The 18,378-nt window shown below is 46.7% G+C and overlaps 1 protein-coding gene across 1 annotated transcript in view; it reads left to right on the top strand.

Annotated features, from left to right (window-relative positions):
- INPP5D (inositol polyphosphate-5-phosphatase D) overlaps positions 1 to 18,378 on the top strand; it is a 101,138-nt gene that overhangs the window by 7,432 nt on the left and 75,328 nt on the right. Inside the window, exon 2 of the mRNA XM_005882944.2 lies at positions 3,674 to 3,737. Within this exon, the coding sequence (XP_005883006.1) occupies positions 3,674 to 3,737 (64 nt within the window). The remainder of the gene's footprint in view (positions 1 to 3,673; positions 3,738 to 18,378) is intronic.

Here is an 18,378-nt window from a genome sequence, read left to right as displayed (position 1 = left end):
CACACACACACACACACACACATATACACACACTAGAGGCCTGGTGCACAAAATTTGTGCACAGGTAGGGTCCTTAGGCCTGACCAGTGATCAGGGTCGATTTGTGGGGCGACCAGTGGGGCCATGTGGGGGGGGCCCACTGGCACCCGCCTTGGCTGGCCTGGGGCCTGTGGGCTGGGGGCAGCTCCTGCATTGAGCGTCTGCCCCCTGATGGTCAGTGCACATCATAGTGACCGGTTGTTCCACCAGTCATTCTGCCATTTGGTCTATTTGCATATTAGGCTTTTATTATATAGGATATATATATAGTATCTGTGTATATATATATATATATATATACACACATATATATATATATATACACACACACACACATACATATATATATCCATGTGCATTCTGTATGTACAGGCATGTACATGTGTATGCATATAGGACCAGACTGAAATGCAGCTGCTGGTGGGAGAAGCTGGGGAGTGCCCCCTCCACTTCCCTGTGAGCCCCCAGCACCCCATGGTATGCAGTCTGGAATGACTGCTCCCCTGTGGGTTGTGTGCGTGTGCGTCAGTTTCCCTTGAAGATCTAAACTGATTTGGCCCCAGGAACACGGTATCTGCCCCAGGCACTGGAGCGGCTGAGATGTGACTGTCCAGGGCAAAGTGTCCCTCTTCCTCTTGTACTTGCTTTTGATCTATTTACGTCATGTGGAGCTGCTTCATTGTTTCAGTGTTTCTGGAACATCTTTGAAAAAGTCATAAAGGGCCTTCCTGTTCTGTGCGGCTGTCTCTGTCCCTCTCCTTGTGACTATGTTCTTTCTTTCTGCCTACAAGCTAATGTTTTGGCCCTGCTCAACCTCTTCCACAAATTAGCTGCCCTCAGCTGCTTAAGAGGCGGTTCTTGTCCTGCCCTCATTTGCGTGTTCCCAGGAAGAAGTGTCATTAGAACTAGAGGTGAAAGATAAAAGCACAGTAGGGTTCCACCTATTTGGCATTAGTCTGGCAGGCTCTGAGGAGGAGTGGAGGCTGGAGGTGATGGGGCTGGGGCAGACATACCAATAGCAAAACATATGAAAAAAAGAAATACCGATAGCAAAACATATGAGAACATGTTCAACCTTTCTCATAAAGCAAGCTATCACCTCTCAGATTTGCAAAGATTGAAATGTCTGATAACAGTCAGTTGGCAGGGTGTGGGGAAATAGACACTTTCATATCCGGTTAGCAGAACAAAAAGTGACACCACCTCATTGGGAGGCGATTGCTAGTTTCTATCAGAATAGAGCCCTGTCCTTTAGCTCAGCTGTTCTTCCCAGTGATTGGTCCAGGATCACCGGGAATCTCAGCGTGGAGTATTTACTGTGGTCAGGAAGGAGGTGGGAGTGCTATTCTAAATGCTTTTTTTATATCAATTCACTTAGTCTGCACGACAACAGTAGACCCCATTGTTGACCCTGGGTTTACTGATGGGGAAACTGAACTTTGAACTCGCCAATATACGCAAGATATAGGAACAGAGATGTTCGCGGCAGCATTATTTACAATAATAAAAAGCATGGTCTAGTCAAGTAAATGATTGTACAGCCTAAAGGTGGAACATAACTTGGGAAGACTTCTAAGATATTTTTTTTTTTGGTGAAAAAAAGTACGTTTTTGGCACTGGTCAGTGTGGCTCAGTTGGTTGGAGTGTCGACCCGTGCATGGAAAGGTTGAAGGTTCAATTCCTGGTTAGGGCACACATGGGAAGCGGCCAATCACTGTTTCTCTCATACATTGATCTCTCTCTCTCTTTCTTTGTCTTTCTCTCTCTCTATTCCCTTCTCTCTAAAATAAGTAAAACATATTCTCTGCTGAAGATTAAAAAGAAAAAAGCACACTTCTGAACAACAAATATTGTATGATATTATTTGCATTTAAAAAGACATGCATCTACCCCAGCTGGCATGGCTCAGTGATTGAGCTTTGACCTATGAACCAGGAGATCACGGTTCGAATCCCAGTCAGGGCATATGCCCAGGTTGCGGGCTCAGTCCCAGTGTGGGGCATGCAGGAGGCAGCCGATTAATGATTCTCTCTCATCATTGATGTTTCTGTCTCTCTCTCTCCCTCTCTCTTCCTCTCTGAAATCAATAAAAACATATTTAAAAATAAAAAAATAAAAAGTTTGTGTGCATGTTTAAAAGTTCTGGAATGGCCCTGACCTGTTTGGCTCAGTGGATAGAGCGTCGGCCTGTGGACTGAAGGGTCCCGGGTTCGATTCCGGTCAAGGGCATGTACCTTGGTTGCAGGCACATCCCCGGTGGGGGGTGTGCAGGAGGCAGCTGATCGATGTTCCTCTCTCATCGATGTTTCTAACTCTCTATCCTTCTCCCTTCCTCTCTGTAAAAAATCAATAAAATATATTTAAAAAAAATAAAAAAAGTTCTGGAATGATTTACAAAAGGGGGCGGTAAATCTAAGAAGCTGGACTTACAGGAGAAGGGGTAGGAGACATTTGATTTTTATTTTATATCTTTCTATATGGTCTTAAAATTTTAAGACGAGTGTATAATTTTAAAAATCTAGTTAGACAGTAACACATATGAATGCTTAGTGAAATGCCAGGCACACAAGCAAGGCTAAATAAGTGAAAATCCAGGCACACAAGCAAGGCTAAATAAGTGAAATTTTTGTAATGAGGTATTTATTCATTGTCTTGATCCCCAAAACAAAATGAGTTTCTGTGAGTTGGAGTGTGGTCCCCACCTAGAGGTTCAGCAGGAGTGAGTGGTTCAAGGTTCCTGAGAATCTCAAGTGGAGGAAATGGGGGGAGATTATGGTGGATGAGAACAGACCAGCAGTTTCAACTAAGAGTATAAAACCCAAATAGTGTTCCCTGAAACTCCCTACGCCTCTGGCCCAGCTGGACCACCCCGCAATGTGTTCTCCCAAGGTGCTCAGACTTGACAACTTATCTTACTCTCAAAGGTGTTAGGAAAGTAAAAAGTATCTCCTCCTCCTCTTCTCCTCCTCATCCTTTCCCTCACATTGGGGACTCCTGAACAAAAGGAAAGTGGAGCTTCTAGAAAGAGAAGAGAATCCAGGGCCCCTGACTCTTCTGCATTAGAAGCAATCCTAAGGCTCACTCACCAGCTGTTGAGGAAAATCCAGGTCGCTGATGGGATGATGGCTGACCTTTGGGAGTATGAACTTATGGGGCCAACTGTCCAGGGACAGGCCACAGGGTGGGAGGGTAGCTCAGGAGGAGGGAGGTGCTCCACCCAGAGCCTCTCCTTGGCCATTGTGGTCCTCTCTGTGGCTGTGGCTGACACCCATTCAGCATGTCCCCACCTTGTTTAGCCCCATGGAGTCTTATTTACATTTGAAACACCCCGTCTGGCTCTGTTCTTTGGCCAACATGACAGCTCCAAGGTTGTGGAAACCCTTCCAGCTGGTGGATGGCTTTAGCTCAGACCACAGAGCTGTCAAGCACCAATGCAAATCATGCCCCAAAGACCACCCTGCCTTTTCCTGACGCTCCACTGGATGTCAGGGCTGATCACCCCTCAGAACAGTCAGCTCCAAAGTTCAGAGACTTCACACTCAGACTCCTCGAGCCATGTCAGGAATTCTTGTCATTTCAGGTACCAGAAAAATGTTCCTGCGTGGGTTCTAATAAGGTCTTTGGTCTATTTCAGGTATCGGAATTGCGTTTACACTTACAGGATTCTGCCCAACGAAGATGACAAATTCACTGTTCAGGTAAGCCCGTAATAAACCTAGAAATCTGAGCTGATTAGAGCCTATGTTGGTGGAGAAAGAGTGAAAAAGAGGAAGAGAAGGGGCCCCGGGTAGCCTAGACACTAGGACCTGGCTGAGCCTGTCTTCCTCCTAGAACTCCATGGGTGGGAGTGGCTTAGCAGGGGAACTGTGACCCTGCTCTGTGACATGATGGGGCAGGCATAATAGACATTATTTGCATTCATGGGTGTGAAGGGGAAACAATGGTAAAGAAGGACCCAGAGGTGAAGGAAAGTTAGCTGCTGTGGCTCCTGGGTTATTTTCTTCTGTGGCTGAAAGGAGTGAGAGTCAGTGGACCAGGAAGGAGAAAAGGAGGGGAACTTGCAGGAGAATAGACCGCCCTTTCCAAGGGGCTAGAAGGTTGCCCAGAGGATTAGCACGAAACAGCACCTGAAAAAGTACTTTCCATTCGTCGAGGTCTGTCTTGTCAAAGGCTGACGGATGCTCATGGCATCAGATGCACCATGTAAAGTCCAAGTGTGTAAAACTGGCTGTGAGATGTTAGAGAAAAACCAGTGTGCGCCAGTCCAAGTCGGCAGGACCACCCCACTCTCAGTGTGTGTGACAAACAGCAGGGCTTTGTGTGACCACAGTGCATGACAGCTGAGTGATGTGGAGGCCAGGGGAGCTATTTTTATCTGGCTGCATGAAGAGAGCAGGGGGTGGGCAGAATGAAGGTGGTGACACTCTCAGTGTCCTCAGTGGGGGCAGAGGAGTCACTCCTGGCTCATTGGACTAAGGCCAAGTGTACCCACATGGCAGCCAGAGCAGCCAGGATACACAAGAGTTGGGACACTGTGTCATGGAGGAGCAGTGACAGGGTCTGCGGGGTTTAGTTAAAAAGAAAATGGAAGTGGAAGGGAAACAATCCCTGATTCCAGAATGGTAAGGGGATGGTGCATTTTGTGCAGAACTAAGATGCAGTAATACAAACAGAGCTGGCCTCAAGGGCAGGACCCTGTCACTGTTGAATAGAATGCCTTTAGGGAGGCTAGTTCTGTGGATCAAAGGATTCACTTGGATCAATGAGCCATTTGGGACAGAGAGTGAGACCTGGAGGGTCATGCCTGAGCCACACAGGTAGTCATGAAGCTATCTTCTCAGTAGTCAGGAGCTGTTTGCTGCACAGCTTCCATGGGAGATGCAAGTTTGGGCTCAAGCGGAATTGCTCCACCTGATCGAGGTCAGGCTGAGCATTGCTTCTGGCTTCTGCATCCCTCCTATCTGTGCATCTGCACTAGTATCTAAAGAGTATCCATTTCAATGTCTTAGCTAGTCTGGGACACCCATATGTCTTGGCCTGCTCCCCAGAAACAAATGTTGGCACACCTGGTACACAACTGTCCTTTCAAGTACTTGCTGGCATTAAAACAGTCATCTCCCATATGGGCTTCACCTGCCAGAGACGTGGCCAGCGAGGGGAGGGCTGCATGGGGCAGGCAGTGTGCCTCGATGGCCTCTTGGCTGGGTGGCATCCTTGATAGGTGCTTTGATGAAAGGAGTCTAAACTCTCTTAAGTTAAAAGTTGGTTGATGTGTTTGATCTTTTTCCCCTTGTGGTTTGTTCTATTCCTTCAAAGTAAAGAAGACTTTAATTATGACTAGGCCTTAAGCTGGAAAAGACGTGACTTTGCACCCAGGGCTTGTAAATGTTAGACCCTGTCTAGCATCTGTTTCCTCTCATCTCCACGCATCGTGTGTTCCTGTGAATTGCTGCCAGTCCTGCAGCAGCTTCAGGATCAGGGGGCCTCACTAGGTTTTGGGGGTTGCAAAGAACAAAGACTCGGTTTGGCTAACTCATGTAAGGGGTGGGCGGCCTTTGCGGGGGATGCACAGAGCAAGGAGGGAGAAGGCCTGGGACCAGAAGGGTTTGGGGCCCCACACCCCATGTGCTACCTGCCGCAACTCAGCCCTTCTCTGTGGGTCTGCTCTTCTCCCACTAATAGGCTTACTTCTCAGTTCCCAGTCCCAAGAGGGAATATGGTTTGATTTTCTGTGTGGGCCACTCAGAGGCCACAGGTCTGTGCAAAAATCAATTGTCTTGAAGCAGGTGCCCACCCACCACTCTGAGATGGGGGTAGAGTTGTGGGGGCAGAGTGTGTTACCTGAGGCCCACACTCGGCCAGGGTGATAGGCAGGCAGGTTTCCTAGGAGAGCTGTGGCCCTGCTGGACATGTCTGCTCCTGACCCCAGCACTGGGCCTGTGACCTCCTTGATGGCCAACACCGACTAACCAGGGGACAGCGAGCTGTGGGGCCTAGATGGCCCAAGGAAGTGCCCACCCCTAAGATACACCTTCCTGTAAAAAGACAACACCTTACTAAAATAATAGGAGTATATGCCTCCTGGGAGCGAATTAAGGCAGGCATGCAATTAGGCGGAGTCCCATGTTAACGTAAAAACATTCAAACCTGTAAAGAATATTTGTGAGTTTATTTGAGCCAAACTGTCGACAATTGCCGGGAAGAAGTATCTCAACAGATTGGGATAATGCTCCAGAGAATGGTGGTTTTTCATATATTTTTTATACATTGCAATCAAAGGAGGGTGGGTTCCATGACGTAGGTGGGTTACATGAAATCCACTGGTGATAAATAAGAGAGGCGGGAGAAAGCAAAACAGGGGGGAACCCTTGGGATTGAATAAAAAGTAAAATGATAGACACATACTTAGGTGGGTGCAGGATAGTTAACAGTCAACAATTAACATGATAACAATAACAATGAAGGAATTTGTGGTATCTGTCCTGGCACCCAAGCACATTAGGTTGTGCCCCAAGGGGTCTGGAAAAAGGGAAGTTATAAGTTACCCAGACATTTCAAGGATATGTTATCATAGATGTAAAAAGACAGATAGGCTCGGTTAAGGTAAAGGTTGACCTTGTCAGTGAAGATACCAGCCTAGGACGTAACTACCCACCATAACTGCTGTTAGTTAAAGTTTAATTCAGACCATCCTTTGTGGTTCCTTTAGGTCTCTGAGTTTGCAAGCCCACCTGCAGGCCTTCCCTGAGCTTGTCAGGTTCGCATGTGGCCCCTTTCATCCACACCCAGCTCTGGTGGCGCTTCAGCAGGATCACTGCTTATTTTAACTCGAGTTCCTCTTTTCATGTGGAGGCAAAACCTCATACTCTTTTCTGAGCTTAGCCACAGTTTCTAAACAACTCATTCCTTACACCTGAGTCTGCATAGGGCCACCAAATAAAACAAGGCTCCCAAAATATGAATCTGGCCTGAAACATTGCCAAGTGTGGCACCAAAGGCTTCCATTGCTTTCTTATGTTAATTACTTTAGCTCTTCTCAAGGGGCTGCCCTCTTTCTGTGAAAGCCAGCGCCCCTGCATCTTCATTCTTTGCAGGGCGACCTGGAGAAGTGGGACCACGCACCGTGGCCCATGACAGCCCCATTTCGGTCAGGAAGAAGAAGAACCTGACACTCGGTGACTTTAGTCTCACTCCACCTTTGCAGACTTATGGAAAATCAGAGCTGGGTGGAAAAGATTAAACTACTAGTAACTTCACTGGAACCCTTGTTTTAAAGACGGTCAGAGCTGAGACGGCAGGAGGTGGAGCTCACAGCAGCAAGTGTGTCCAAACCTGGCTGGGCGTGGGATGCCCTGGGGAAGGATGGACTTGGCCCCAGGAGGACAGGGAGGCAGCCGATGTAGCTTCTCAAGGAGCGAGGCCTCTTTCCCTTCCCACGGTGGAGGTAACCTTTGATCACAAGTGGCATTTGGTCTTGTGGTGAATCGGAGAGGGACCTGGAGCCAAGATCGGCCCCTCTGTTCCCAGCTGGTTCAATTCCAGATTTTGCCAGTCATGTGGCCGTGGGTGAGGATGTAACTCCACTGGAAAGTGGAAGTCACACACACGTGCCTCTCTGAGCATGTGTAAAACACCCAGCCCAGGTGGGTGGTTGGCATGGGGAGCCGCTGCCGCCACCGTGACTGTCTCTATTTGTTGTGAGAGGGAGCCGACATCCAACAAACGATCTCGTCTGCTAACCAGCATAAGTCAGGTCTGTCTCCTGTTCAGGTGAAGAGAGGAAGGGAAATGAGGAGAGAGAGGGAGAAAGAGAATGGGGAGAGGAGAGAAGTAAAGAACAAATGAAAAGAAAAAAGGAGAGGGAAAGAGAAAAGGAAGAGAAAGGAAGAAAAGGTGAAGGAAGAAAGAGGGAGGAGTGGAGTGCATGAGGGTTAGGGGCAGTTTTGACAGAAGAGATGGAAATAGGTGTGGGGCAAAGAGCTGGCAGAGAAGGGGGAGGTGGAGGGGAAGGGAGACAGGTGGTATTCTAGAAGATTCTAGGCAGCACCTGGGTGGCAGATTCTGTGGCCAGCAGCTCTGCACCTTGGATGTCTGTGTTAAGTAGTTGTTCAACAACTCCTGTGACCCTCAGACCCAGAGAACCTTCTGGACTAGAGCCTGAGCCGCTGGTCCTCAGGGGTGGGCATCGCTGAGGGCAGGGGGAGGCCAGAGGAAGGCAGGGCAGCTCAGCCCCTTAGGCCCGAGTTCCCCGCACCAAGAGTGGGTTTCTTGTAAAACCCAAACTTCTTCCCTGACTGGAAAGGGAAGTGACCTGCTCTTGGAGTCTGGGTCCAGAACAAGCTGCTAGGCTCCCACTGCCTTTTCAAATGACTTCCTGCCCTAGCCGGTTTGGCTCAGTGGATAGAGCGTCAGCTTGTGGACTGAAGGGTCCCGGGTTCGATTCTGGTAAAGGGCACATGCCTGGGTTGCAGGCTCAACCCCCAGTAGGAGGGTGTGCAGGAGGCAGCCGATCAATGATACTCTCTCATCATTGATATTTCTTTCTCTCCCTCTCCCTTCCTCTCTGAAATCAATAAAAATAAATAAAATAAAATAAATAAAATAAAATGACTTCCTCCCTGGGAGACTGAGGACAAATGAGTTTGAGGCAGTACAGCGTCCTGATGGGCCAGCTGGAGCGTGAGTGAGGGGCGGCCACAGGGTTCATGAAGTGGCCTTCAGGCTTGTCACCTAACTGGCTACCCCAAACCCAAAGCCACAAAGTTCATGGGGCCCCTTGAGAAATGAGGCCTCGAAATAACGGAGGCTCCATTCCTACAACCCTGCCCCCCTGGCTTTTTTTTCTGACATTTTTCCTACCAAGAAGAAGAAGCAGAAAATAAAAACCAGCCCTAGTCCCCAGTCACGTCAGTTCGCTGTGAACTTCCTGTCGTTTCTCATTTGAGATCTTATCCAGGAGACTAAGTCAAGACGAGAAAACGCACAGCTTGTAATGCAAGTGTAGGTGAAGAAGGAATTTGAAACTATCAGACACTTTCGGTATTCTTTCCCAATATAGAAGAAAAGCCAGTGGCTCGAGCCCTGCGTGAGACTCATGACTCAGTTCCTGGTCCCTGATGGCCGAGGGCGGGGGGATGGGGGCGCGTCATGTTGCTCTGGGCAGTGTGGCTTTCGGAAAGAGACAACAAAACAACTTTCTAAAAGCCGTTCCATCACAAGTGTCCGGGTGGGTAAACGGTTCAGCCATTGTTATTAAACTCAGGAAGAGGGTGGCAGCTGTTATTGTTCTGCGTGGTCACCGAGTGAAGTCAAGATTCCGTACGAGCCCCCGGTGAAGGATGTGGCTCTAACGCACACTTCCTGACATTGCACAAGAGGGGGCAGAAAAGATGCCGGCAACTGCGCCAGGCAGGCAGGCCTCCGAGGAGGGGGGTGGCCCAGCGGGGGTCCCCAGTGGCCAAGCAGTCCCTTTATGCCTTGACTGCCATTTCTGGAAGCCTGCATTTTCATTTGATTTTATTCTATTATTTTGTCAGGTTCTGTTTTCCAAGCTTCTGGGTATCTCAAAACGTCTTCCAGTTGCCTTCCCATTCAAAAGGGGAATTTGGTGGACAGAAAATCCTTGGGAACCAAGTTATCCCTCAAAATGCCATCCTGGTGCTCACATGCCTTGAGAAATGTAGTAATATAAATAGTCGCAAAGGCAAAATCCAATGCATCACAGGGAGCCAGTTTTTTTCCTGCCCTGAAGCTGGTGGGGGTTCCTTTCCATCCCTGTCATTTTCTTTTCATTGCTAGTTCCTGGAATGTGTTGAACCTGTTTGCTTTGCAAACTTGGGTCTGGCTTTGGCTCAGAGGACTTTCCTTCTGTCTGGTCTTTGTGTACATTTCTATTCCAGCCCTTCTGCTTCCCATTTGCCATCCTACCTACAAACAACTGTCTTTACTCCCCCGTCCCCACCCCCCACCATCTTGTCCCTGCTTCTCAGGCTCACCCCAGGACCTGGACCCATTTCCTCTTTGTTGCCCAAAACAGATCTCACCCAGCGCCCACGCCAGCTGTGGTTGGTAAGTTTAGGCACAGGATTAGGATGCAATTGTAACCAACGAGATGTGAAGGGAAAGTTCTGCGGGGCTTCTGGTAAAGGTTGATTTGTCTCAGGTGAAATGGTCCTTTTTCTCCCTCTGGAAGCTGTCACAGGAGGTGATGGCTGGGGCTGCTGCTGCCGTCTTGCAAGGACAAGGGCAGAGGGCTGGAGAGTGAGGCAATAAGCAGAGGGCAGAGCAGAAAGATGAAATGAGCCTGAGTCCTCAATGATGCCACTGAATTAACGGAACAGAATTCGCCAGCCTGGCCGCTGCCCTGCCTCCAGACTTCCTGTTTGTGAGATAATGGATTCCTTTTTTGTTCAAGTAGCCGAATTAGGGTTTTCTGTTACCTGCTGCTAAAAGTATCATAAGGCACAAAGGCTTGGATTATCCTATGGGAATTTCAGAGCAGAAAATGAAAATTTAAATTGAACATCAAGTGTCACTGCACCACAAGTCATGGTCTGGCACCCATAGTTCCTGACTTCCTTCTCTCCGAGGCTGTGGCCTGCACCATGCTGCTGGGACCGTTGCCACCTCCCGGACATTCCCTATGACGTGTCTGATGTGTCTCTAGGCCAAACATTCTAGGGGGGGGGGGGGTTAATATTCCTTTCTCCAACTCTAGCCAGAAAAAGCTCAAAAAACAATAAATATTTTAGCGATTACTTGCTTATTGCAGAATGGTTTAACATCTCCTGTCAAGGTCACCCTTCAAGATCAGGTTCTGGGGCCCTAGCCAGTTTTGCTCAGTGGGTTAGAGCATTGGCCTGTGGACTCAAGGGTCCTGGGTTTGATGCCAGTCTAGGGCACATGCCCGGGTTGTGGGCTCGATCCCCAGTAGGGGACGTGCAGGAAGCAGCCAATTAGTGATTCTCTCTCATCATTGATGTTTTTTTTTTCTCTCTCTCCCTTCCTCTCTGAAATCAATAAAAATATATATTTTTTAAAAATTAAAAAAAAAAAAGATCAGGTTCTGGGCCTTGGCCAGGTAGCTTAGTTGGTTAGAGTATCATCCCAATACACCAAGGTTGTGGGTTTGATCCCTGGTCAGGGCGCATACAAGAAGCAACCGATGAATACATAAATAAGTGGAACAACAAATCAATGTTTCTCTCCCCCACACTCTTTCTCTCTCTTCCTTCCTCTCTCTTTCTAAAATCAATTTTTAAAAAATCAGGTTCTGGGTCTAAACTTCGGATATGCAAGAGGCTGCTTAAAGTTGCCCAACAGAAGAGAATCTTTCCTCTAAGAAAATACCTCACCCGAGAGGCCTTCCCTGTCCCTCCCTAACCCCTCACCTGCTCTCTCTTCTTCATGGCACTTGTAACTACCTAATTTATATACTTAGTACTTGATGTGTTTATTGTCTGCCCTAGAACTGCTCCTGGTATAGGGTGGCACTCTGTGAATATTTACTGAATGAATTAATTCTGCTGCCCCCTTAAGAATTTAGAAAAATCTGCATGTTTCATTTAAAGTTATGACTTGTTTTCCCTTGTTTCGTTTATCATTCTTTTGTTGTTGTTAGTTCTCACTGGAGGATAGTTTTCCATTTATTTATTTATTCATTCATTTATTTATTTTATTTATTTATTTATTTATTTATTTATTTGAGAGAGTAGGAGGGAAGGGGAGAGACAGAGAGAGAGAAACATCCATGTGAGAAAGATACATTGATTGGTTGCCCCTGGCCAGGTCTGGGGATTGAGCCTGCAACTGAGGTACCTGCCCTTGACTGGAATCAAACCCATGACCCTTCAGTCCATGGGCTGGCACTCTACCCATTGAGCCAAACCAGTCACCACAGTGTCCGCCGCATCTGTCACCTTGTTGCTCTTGTTTCTCGTGCCTTGGTCGGTTTCCTCTGCATTCTGGGCTCAGTGCTCTGGTCCGAAGTCTCGCTTGTGCTCTCACTCCCTCCGACGTGGGTTTTGATTTTGACGTTGAGCTTTTCATTTTGGTGCCAGCCTGCCTTATGTGGCCAGTGCCCTCTGTAACTGGCCCTGCTGTCTATCATCATTCTTGTGGGTCTTTAGTCCTGGGTATTAAAGGCTTTGCCTTTTCACATCCACACGAGGATGTCAGCTGCTTCCCAGTGTGTTTTACTAGTTCCTGTGCAGCATTTTCAGAGAAGGCTTCCTCTGGGTCTCATTCTCCCTGGCCTCCGTTTCCTCCTCTGAAATATCGGGGTAACGGTAGTGCTTCTCACGTAGGGAGGTTCCCAGGACCAAAGCCAGGGTTTATGTGAAGCACATAGTGCAGTGCCTGACACATGACTCAATGAATCATTGTTGAGTAATCAATGAATATGCCTGCTCATTGGGCCTATGTCACCCCATCTTTGAAGGACTGGGGAAGACAGAGGCAGGGGACAGGGCAGGGGTTGGTGCCAGGGGTCTCAGTAGGCAGCAGTAAGAGAGAGCCTTGAGGATACCCAGGGGTTCAGAGGCAGGATCCCAAAGCTCTCAGCGGGGGGCCCACCTCATTATCCCTTTTCATCATTGCCCTCACTTATTGAGCCCTCCTTATTAGGAGCCAGACACTTGCTATACACTCTTTAATTGAATACTGTGAAGGAGGTATTATCATTATTCTCATTTTAAATACAAGGGAACTCAGGCTCAGATGGGCTAACACTGTTTGCTTGGTTCATAAAACTTGCCAGTGACCTGCCATGTTATGGCCAAGGGTCAGACCACTGTCCCCCTCCTTGGCTTGGCCCTTGGTCATTGAGGTGCCGCAGCTAGAAGGTGAACGCCAGATTGGGTCTGGTGCTGCTCTCACGTTTGGCTGTTGGCCTTTGGTACCCGAGCCACAGAAGGTTGGGGCCAGCTGTGGAAGCAGCTGTGAGCTGTATGGTATTTGAGCCATTAGCCTTCTTGAATGAGGCTCAAGATGGCCCTACTCTTAAGCTGAGTCCAATCAGGGTATAGCTGCATCTCTTGACCATATTCCTTGAGGGTTAGCATGACTTAGCTTAGAGATTTCCCAGAGCCACCTGTCATCTGCTTATTCATTCAGAAAGTATTAGTTGGGCACTGGTGATACGATAACCTCATTGACATAGTTCTTGCCCTCAAGGGACATTCAGCTGAGAAACTGAAGACAAGTAATTATTAAGATCATCCCCTGAGCCCTAGCCAGTTTTGCTCAGTGGATAGAGCGTTGGCCTGTGAACCAAAGGGTCTGGGTTCGATTCAGGTCAAGGGCACATACCTTGGTTACAGGCCCCTCCGCAGATGCATACAGGAGGCAATCAATCGATGTGTTTCTCTCACATTGATATTTCTCTCTGTCTTTCCCTCTCTCTTCCACTCTCTCTAAAAATCAATAGAAAAATATCCTCGGGAGAGGATTAAAAAAAAAAGATTATCCCGTGAACCCTAGATCTATATAGCTTGAAGTAAAGGTGATCAGTTAGTCATTTTTACAAAGAGATTCACCATAAGAGACTAGGAAGTTCCCAAAGTCCCTTCATTTTCGGCTGTTCCCTGGGAGGCTGATGGCCCATCCGAGTGTCTGCCTGTCTGTCCACCATAATTTGGCTCCCTCATGACTTGGGAGAAAGGGTTCTGAAATCTTGAAATGAAGAAATGTGCTTTCTAAAATCCAGTGTCTCCAGCAAATGTACACTCTTAAGTCTCTAAGAAGAGGCCTTAGCACCTGATATTGGGACAAGGACAGGACATGAGGACATAGTCCCGGGCTTTAAAGAGGGAAACCAGACATCAAACAAGTAGATTAAAGGTTACTTAGAAATCTGCAAGAAAGACCACTTGTTGCTCAGGAAACCAGACAATAGAATGGTTCTCTCCTCCTGGGAAGACATTGAGGAGATAGTTACCCCCATGAACAGAAACTCCTCCCTGCCCTGGGATCTTAGCATTTGCTCTGACCTCTGCCTAGAACTATGACCCCCAGATCACCATGTGGCTGACTGCCCTGATGTTACTCCCAGGTCTCCCCATATAAAGTCATGCCCTGCCCCGATGATCATTCTCCATTATACACCTATTTATTTTTCTTCCTAGTCCTTAACACTGTCTTCATCAGTATTAGTTTCCTGTTGCCACTGTAAAAAATTACCACACAGGTAGTGGTTTAAAAACAGCACAAGCGTATCATCTTAGTTCTGGGGACTGAAAGTTTGAAATGGGTCATACTGGGCTAAATCAGGTGTTGGCAAGACTGAGCCTTTCTGGAGGCTCAGGGGCAGATTTGTTTTCTTGCCTTTTCCGGTTTCTAGGGGCCACCTGCACTCCTTGGCTCGTGACCCCTTTCTCCACCTCCCAAGCCAGGCCATCTCTCTGGTTCTGCAGCTCCTGCAAGAGCATCTGGCACATAGTAGGTGCTCAATAAATATTGGCTAAATGGTTGAATGAAGGGGTAAATTTGTAATGTGAGCGAGGGAGGAAAGGTCTCCATTTCCTCACTTCTAAAAGGAAGGCAGTGGACTGGAGACCTCAAAGGCCTCATGCTCTAAACAGCTGTGATTCCTTCTGTAACAATGACATCAACAAAGGCTTACGAGGGTGCCTGTTTCATAATCTGCTCTGCAGCTTCGGGCACAGTGGCTGCCATAGGGGTAGGGTCTGGGGTGAAGTGAGGACAGCGGGAGAGTGTGGGGGTGAGCTGCAGAGTTCATTGAGGGGCTGCCCCAGGCTTCAGCTCCCCCGAGGCAGCTCCTCCCCAGGCTGACTCCCAGGAGAGGACTCAGAGCTTGTCTGCCAGCTGTCACTTCTGTCTGCCAGAGTACCTAGAGTGTTCCACAAAAAGAAAAGAAGCAAGCATCTCGGGGATATGTAGCTAAGGATGAAAATATTCCTCTAGGCTCCTGCAGCAGGGAAATGGAGAATGCTCCTATTCTGGGACCATTGGGACCAGGGCGGCTTCCGAAAGATGAGCTGTCCGGGCCTTTAGTATCAGTGAGCCTGTACAATGATAAACACCATCTACATCCCACAGGACCGTCAGTGTGGGGGTCCAGTCTTGAAGGAAAGGTGCTTCAACCATGCAGCATCTTAAATAATGGCCCTTTGCTTGGGGTCATTATTTAAGAGAAAAGGGGAAATGGAAACAGTGAAGAAGATGAGCTTCCTTCCTCACATGTGTCAGAGGGAAATGGCTCTCTTAAAGGCAAATGTTGAATATTGGAGGGGAAGGAGGACTTAGAGACTCCCAACCGCACCCCTTCCTCCCCCCATTTCCCACGCTCTCTTCAGTCTTGAGACGGATTGAGCCAGGCCTCGGAGCCGAGGCCCATGACTGTCTCTGGCCCCCAGGTGCCCAGGGATAACTCCTCCGGTCCCTCATCTCCACCCTGCACCCAGCCCTCTGTGCCCCTCGGCCCCACCCCGTGCTTTGACCTGCTGATGTGGGTAAACACATTTTGACCCCGTGGTGAAAATGGTTGCACAGGAAGAAGCAGAAAGATCAAATAGCAAGTCCTGAGAGAAATGGGGAAGTAGCCGACTTCCGATCTGAGTGCTGCCCACGTCTTGCTCTCTACACAGCCTGCCTTGGACCTCGGAGTTACTCTCAGGCTAACTTTTCTTTTCTTTTTATATGAAGAAGGGTTACTGCAGATCAACATGTGCTATCTCTGCTTTGTCTCTTAGGAAGGTAGTCTGTGAGGGTGCGGAAGTTCAAACCAAAAATACAAAATAGAGCTAAAATCCCCCAATGCTGAAACAGGCCTTGCTTCTTGGGACCCTGTCAATGCAAATACATTTCTCTAAAATTTAACTTTACCAGACCCAGTAATGTTTTTGGCATCTTAAAAAAATGGTCACAAATACTTTATGTAAAGCACTTGGATGCTCACCGAGGCATTCTTTAAATGTCGACAGTCCTCTGATATTTGGGGGAGAGAAGATTTGCAATAATTTGGCAATAATAGCATCATACCTAGTCAACTAGAACAAACTTTGCAAAATTTCCAGTATGCTATGATTCCCTTTCAAAATTAGTGGATGGCCCGGCCAGTGTGGCTCTGTCGGTGGGTGTCATCTGTGCATCACCCCTTCCATTCCTGGTCAGGGCACGTGCCCAGGTTGCAGGCTCAATCCCCAGTAGGGGCCTGCAGGAGGCAGCCGATCAATGTTTCTCTCCATCTCCCTTTCTCTCTCTCTAAAATCAATAAAAACATATTTAATAAAATAAAATAAAAATGACTGGGAGAAGGTAGTCAAAAGATACAAACTTCAAGTTATAAAATAAAGTGTCCTGGGGTGTGACGCACAGCATGGCGACTCTAGTGAATAACATGGTATTGTTCAAATATGGTATTTGAAAGTTGTGGAGAGAGTAGATCTTAAAAGTTCTCATCCCAAGGAAAAAACGTCACTGAGTGGTGATGGATGTCAACTAGACTTGCTGTGGTGATTATTTCACTATATATATAAATATCGAATCATTATGTTGTTCACCCGAAGCTAATAGAATGTTATATGTCAATTATATCTCCATTTTTTAAAATGTAAGAAACAGTTATTGGGAACATTGCCTAGGAACAGATAGTAGTAATCATATTAATAATAACATCATGGCTTGGAGTCCTTATGCCAGACACAGCTCCCTCCACTGTCAGTCCCATGGTGGCTACAGGCAGAACCCAAGAGATGCTCTAGGGCAGGGCAATGCGTTCAAACAAAACAAGCACAGAGAGCAGAAGTGAAAGCAGGCCCTCGCCATCCCCACCCTTCTCTCCTCCAAGGGGGTATGGCATTTCCAGTTTTGTGCATTTAAATATAGATATGAGCCTATACAAATAAATATACATATAAATATACATATAAATATACATATAAATATACATAGGATGAGTTGTACAGATTGCCTGAAATTTTCTTTCTTCCCATGACAGTGTGCCTTTCAGATCTCCCCAAGGCAGTTCACATACCTCTGTGCTTTTGGGGGTGGGGCAGGGGAGGGTATTTTATTTTCTTTTTTCATGAGATGTAATCAACACATAACATTGTATTCATTTTGGGTATATAACCTAATGATTTGATATTTGTATATGTTGTGAAATGATCACCACAATAGGTTTAGTTAACATCCATCACTACACAGAGTTCTGAATTTTTTTCTTGTGATGAGAACTTTTAAGATCTGCTCTTTTAGCAACTTCCAAATAAACAACACAATATTGTTAACTATAGTTTTTTAACTATTGTGTTTTAACTTTATGCTTAACTGTCATGCAGTACAGTTCACCATCCTCCCACAGGTAGACATTTAGACAATTTCCTCTTTTTTTCTCTGGTTATTACTACAATAAGCAAGGCTTGTGTGTGCCTCTGTTTCCTTCAAGATGAAATATTACTAGGTTGTAGGAATGCATATTTTTACCGTAGATACAGCAACGTCACCCTGCCAGAGCCTCTTCCAACGAGCCAGCACCTGTCTGATGTCACGTGATGTCTACCATGTCCCCACCTCGTCTCATTCCCAGATATTAACAGTCTCTGTGATTTTCACCAAACAGTGGGTGAAACATGCAACCTCAATATTTTATTTTGTATTTCCCTCATTAGAAATGAGGAAAAGCACATTTTCATACCTGGATTGGCCGTTTATATTTCTTTACTCATGAACTGCCTATTTATATTCTTTGCAGTCTTTCCCTTTTTTAAAAACCTGACTTTAAAAAGCTCTTCATATGTTTTGCATAATAAGTTTTGGTTACGTATGCTGTCAATAATTTCTCCCAGTCTGTCACTTCTAAAAATATTTCCTTACAGTTCATTTGTGATATGGAAGTTTATAACTTTTCTATAGTCAAATGTTTTCATTTATGGACTCTGGGTTTCGTGAGTCACTCATTTCAATATTATTTATCCAGGGAAAATGTCATTTTTCCTAGCACTTTGGTAACATGCTTTTATGTCTAGCTCTTTATTTATTTTTACGTTTAACCTAAGATAAGGACTATAACACTGTCCTCCAAAATGGATAGCCATACCATATATTAAACAGTCCATCCTTTTCCATTGATTCAAAGTGCCGTCATACCACATGCTACATTCCCCCATGGTCCTAATCTGACTTTGGACTCATTCTGTTCCACTGGCTGGGAAACCTTCCTTGCCCCAGTTCCTACAGTTTCATTCCTGTGGCTTTATTGTGTGTGTGCCCAACCATCCAACCAAGTGCTTATTTATTGTTCTCTTTACTCCTTGGTGGTCCCCATCTATGTCCTTAATCAGCTTGCAAAGTTCCCTAAAAATTACAGTTGGGATTTTT

Source organism: Myotis brandtii, unplaced genomic scaffold (assembly GCF_000412655.1).
Source record: "Myotis brandtii unplaced genomic scaffold, ASM41265v1 scaffold744, whole genome shotgun sequence".
Classification (NCBI taxonomy): Eukaryota; Metazoa; Chordata; class Mammalia; order Chiroptera; family Vespertilionidae; genus Myotis; species Myotis brandtii.
Note: the sequence above shows the minus strand (reverse complement) of the source record. Positions and strands in the feature narration are given on the sequence as shown.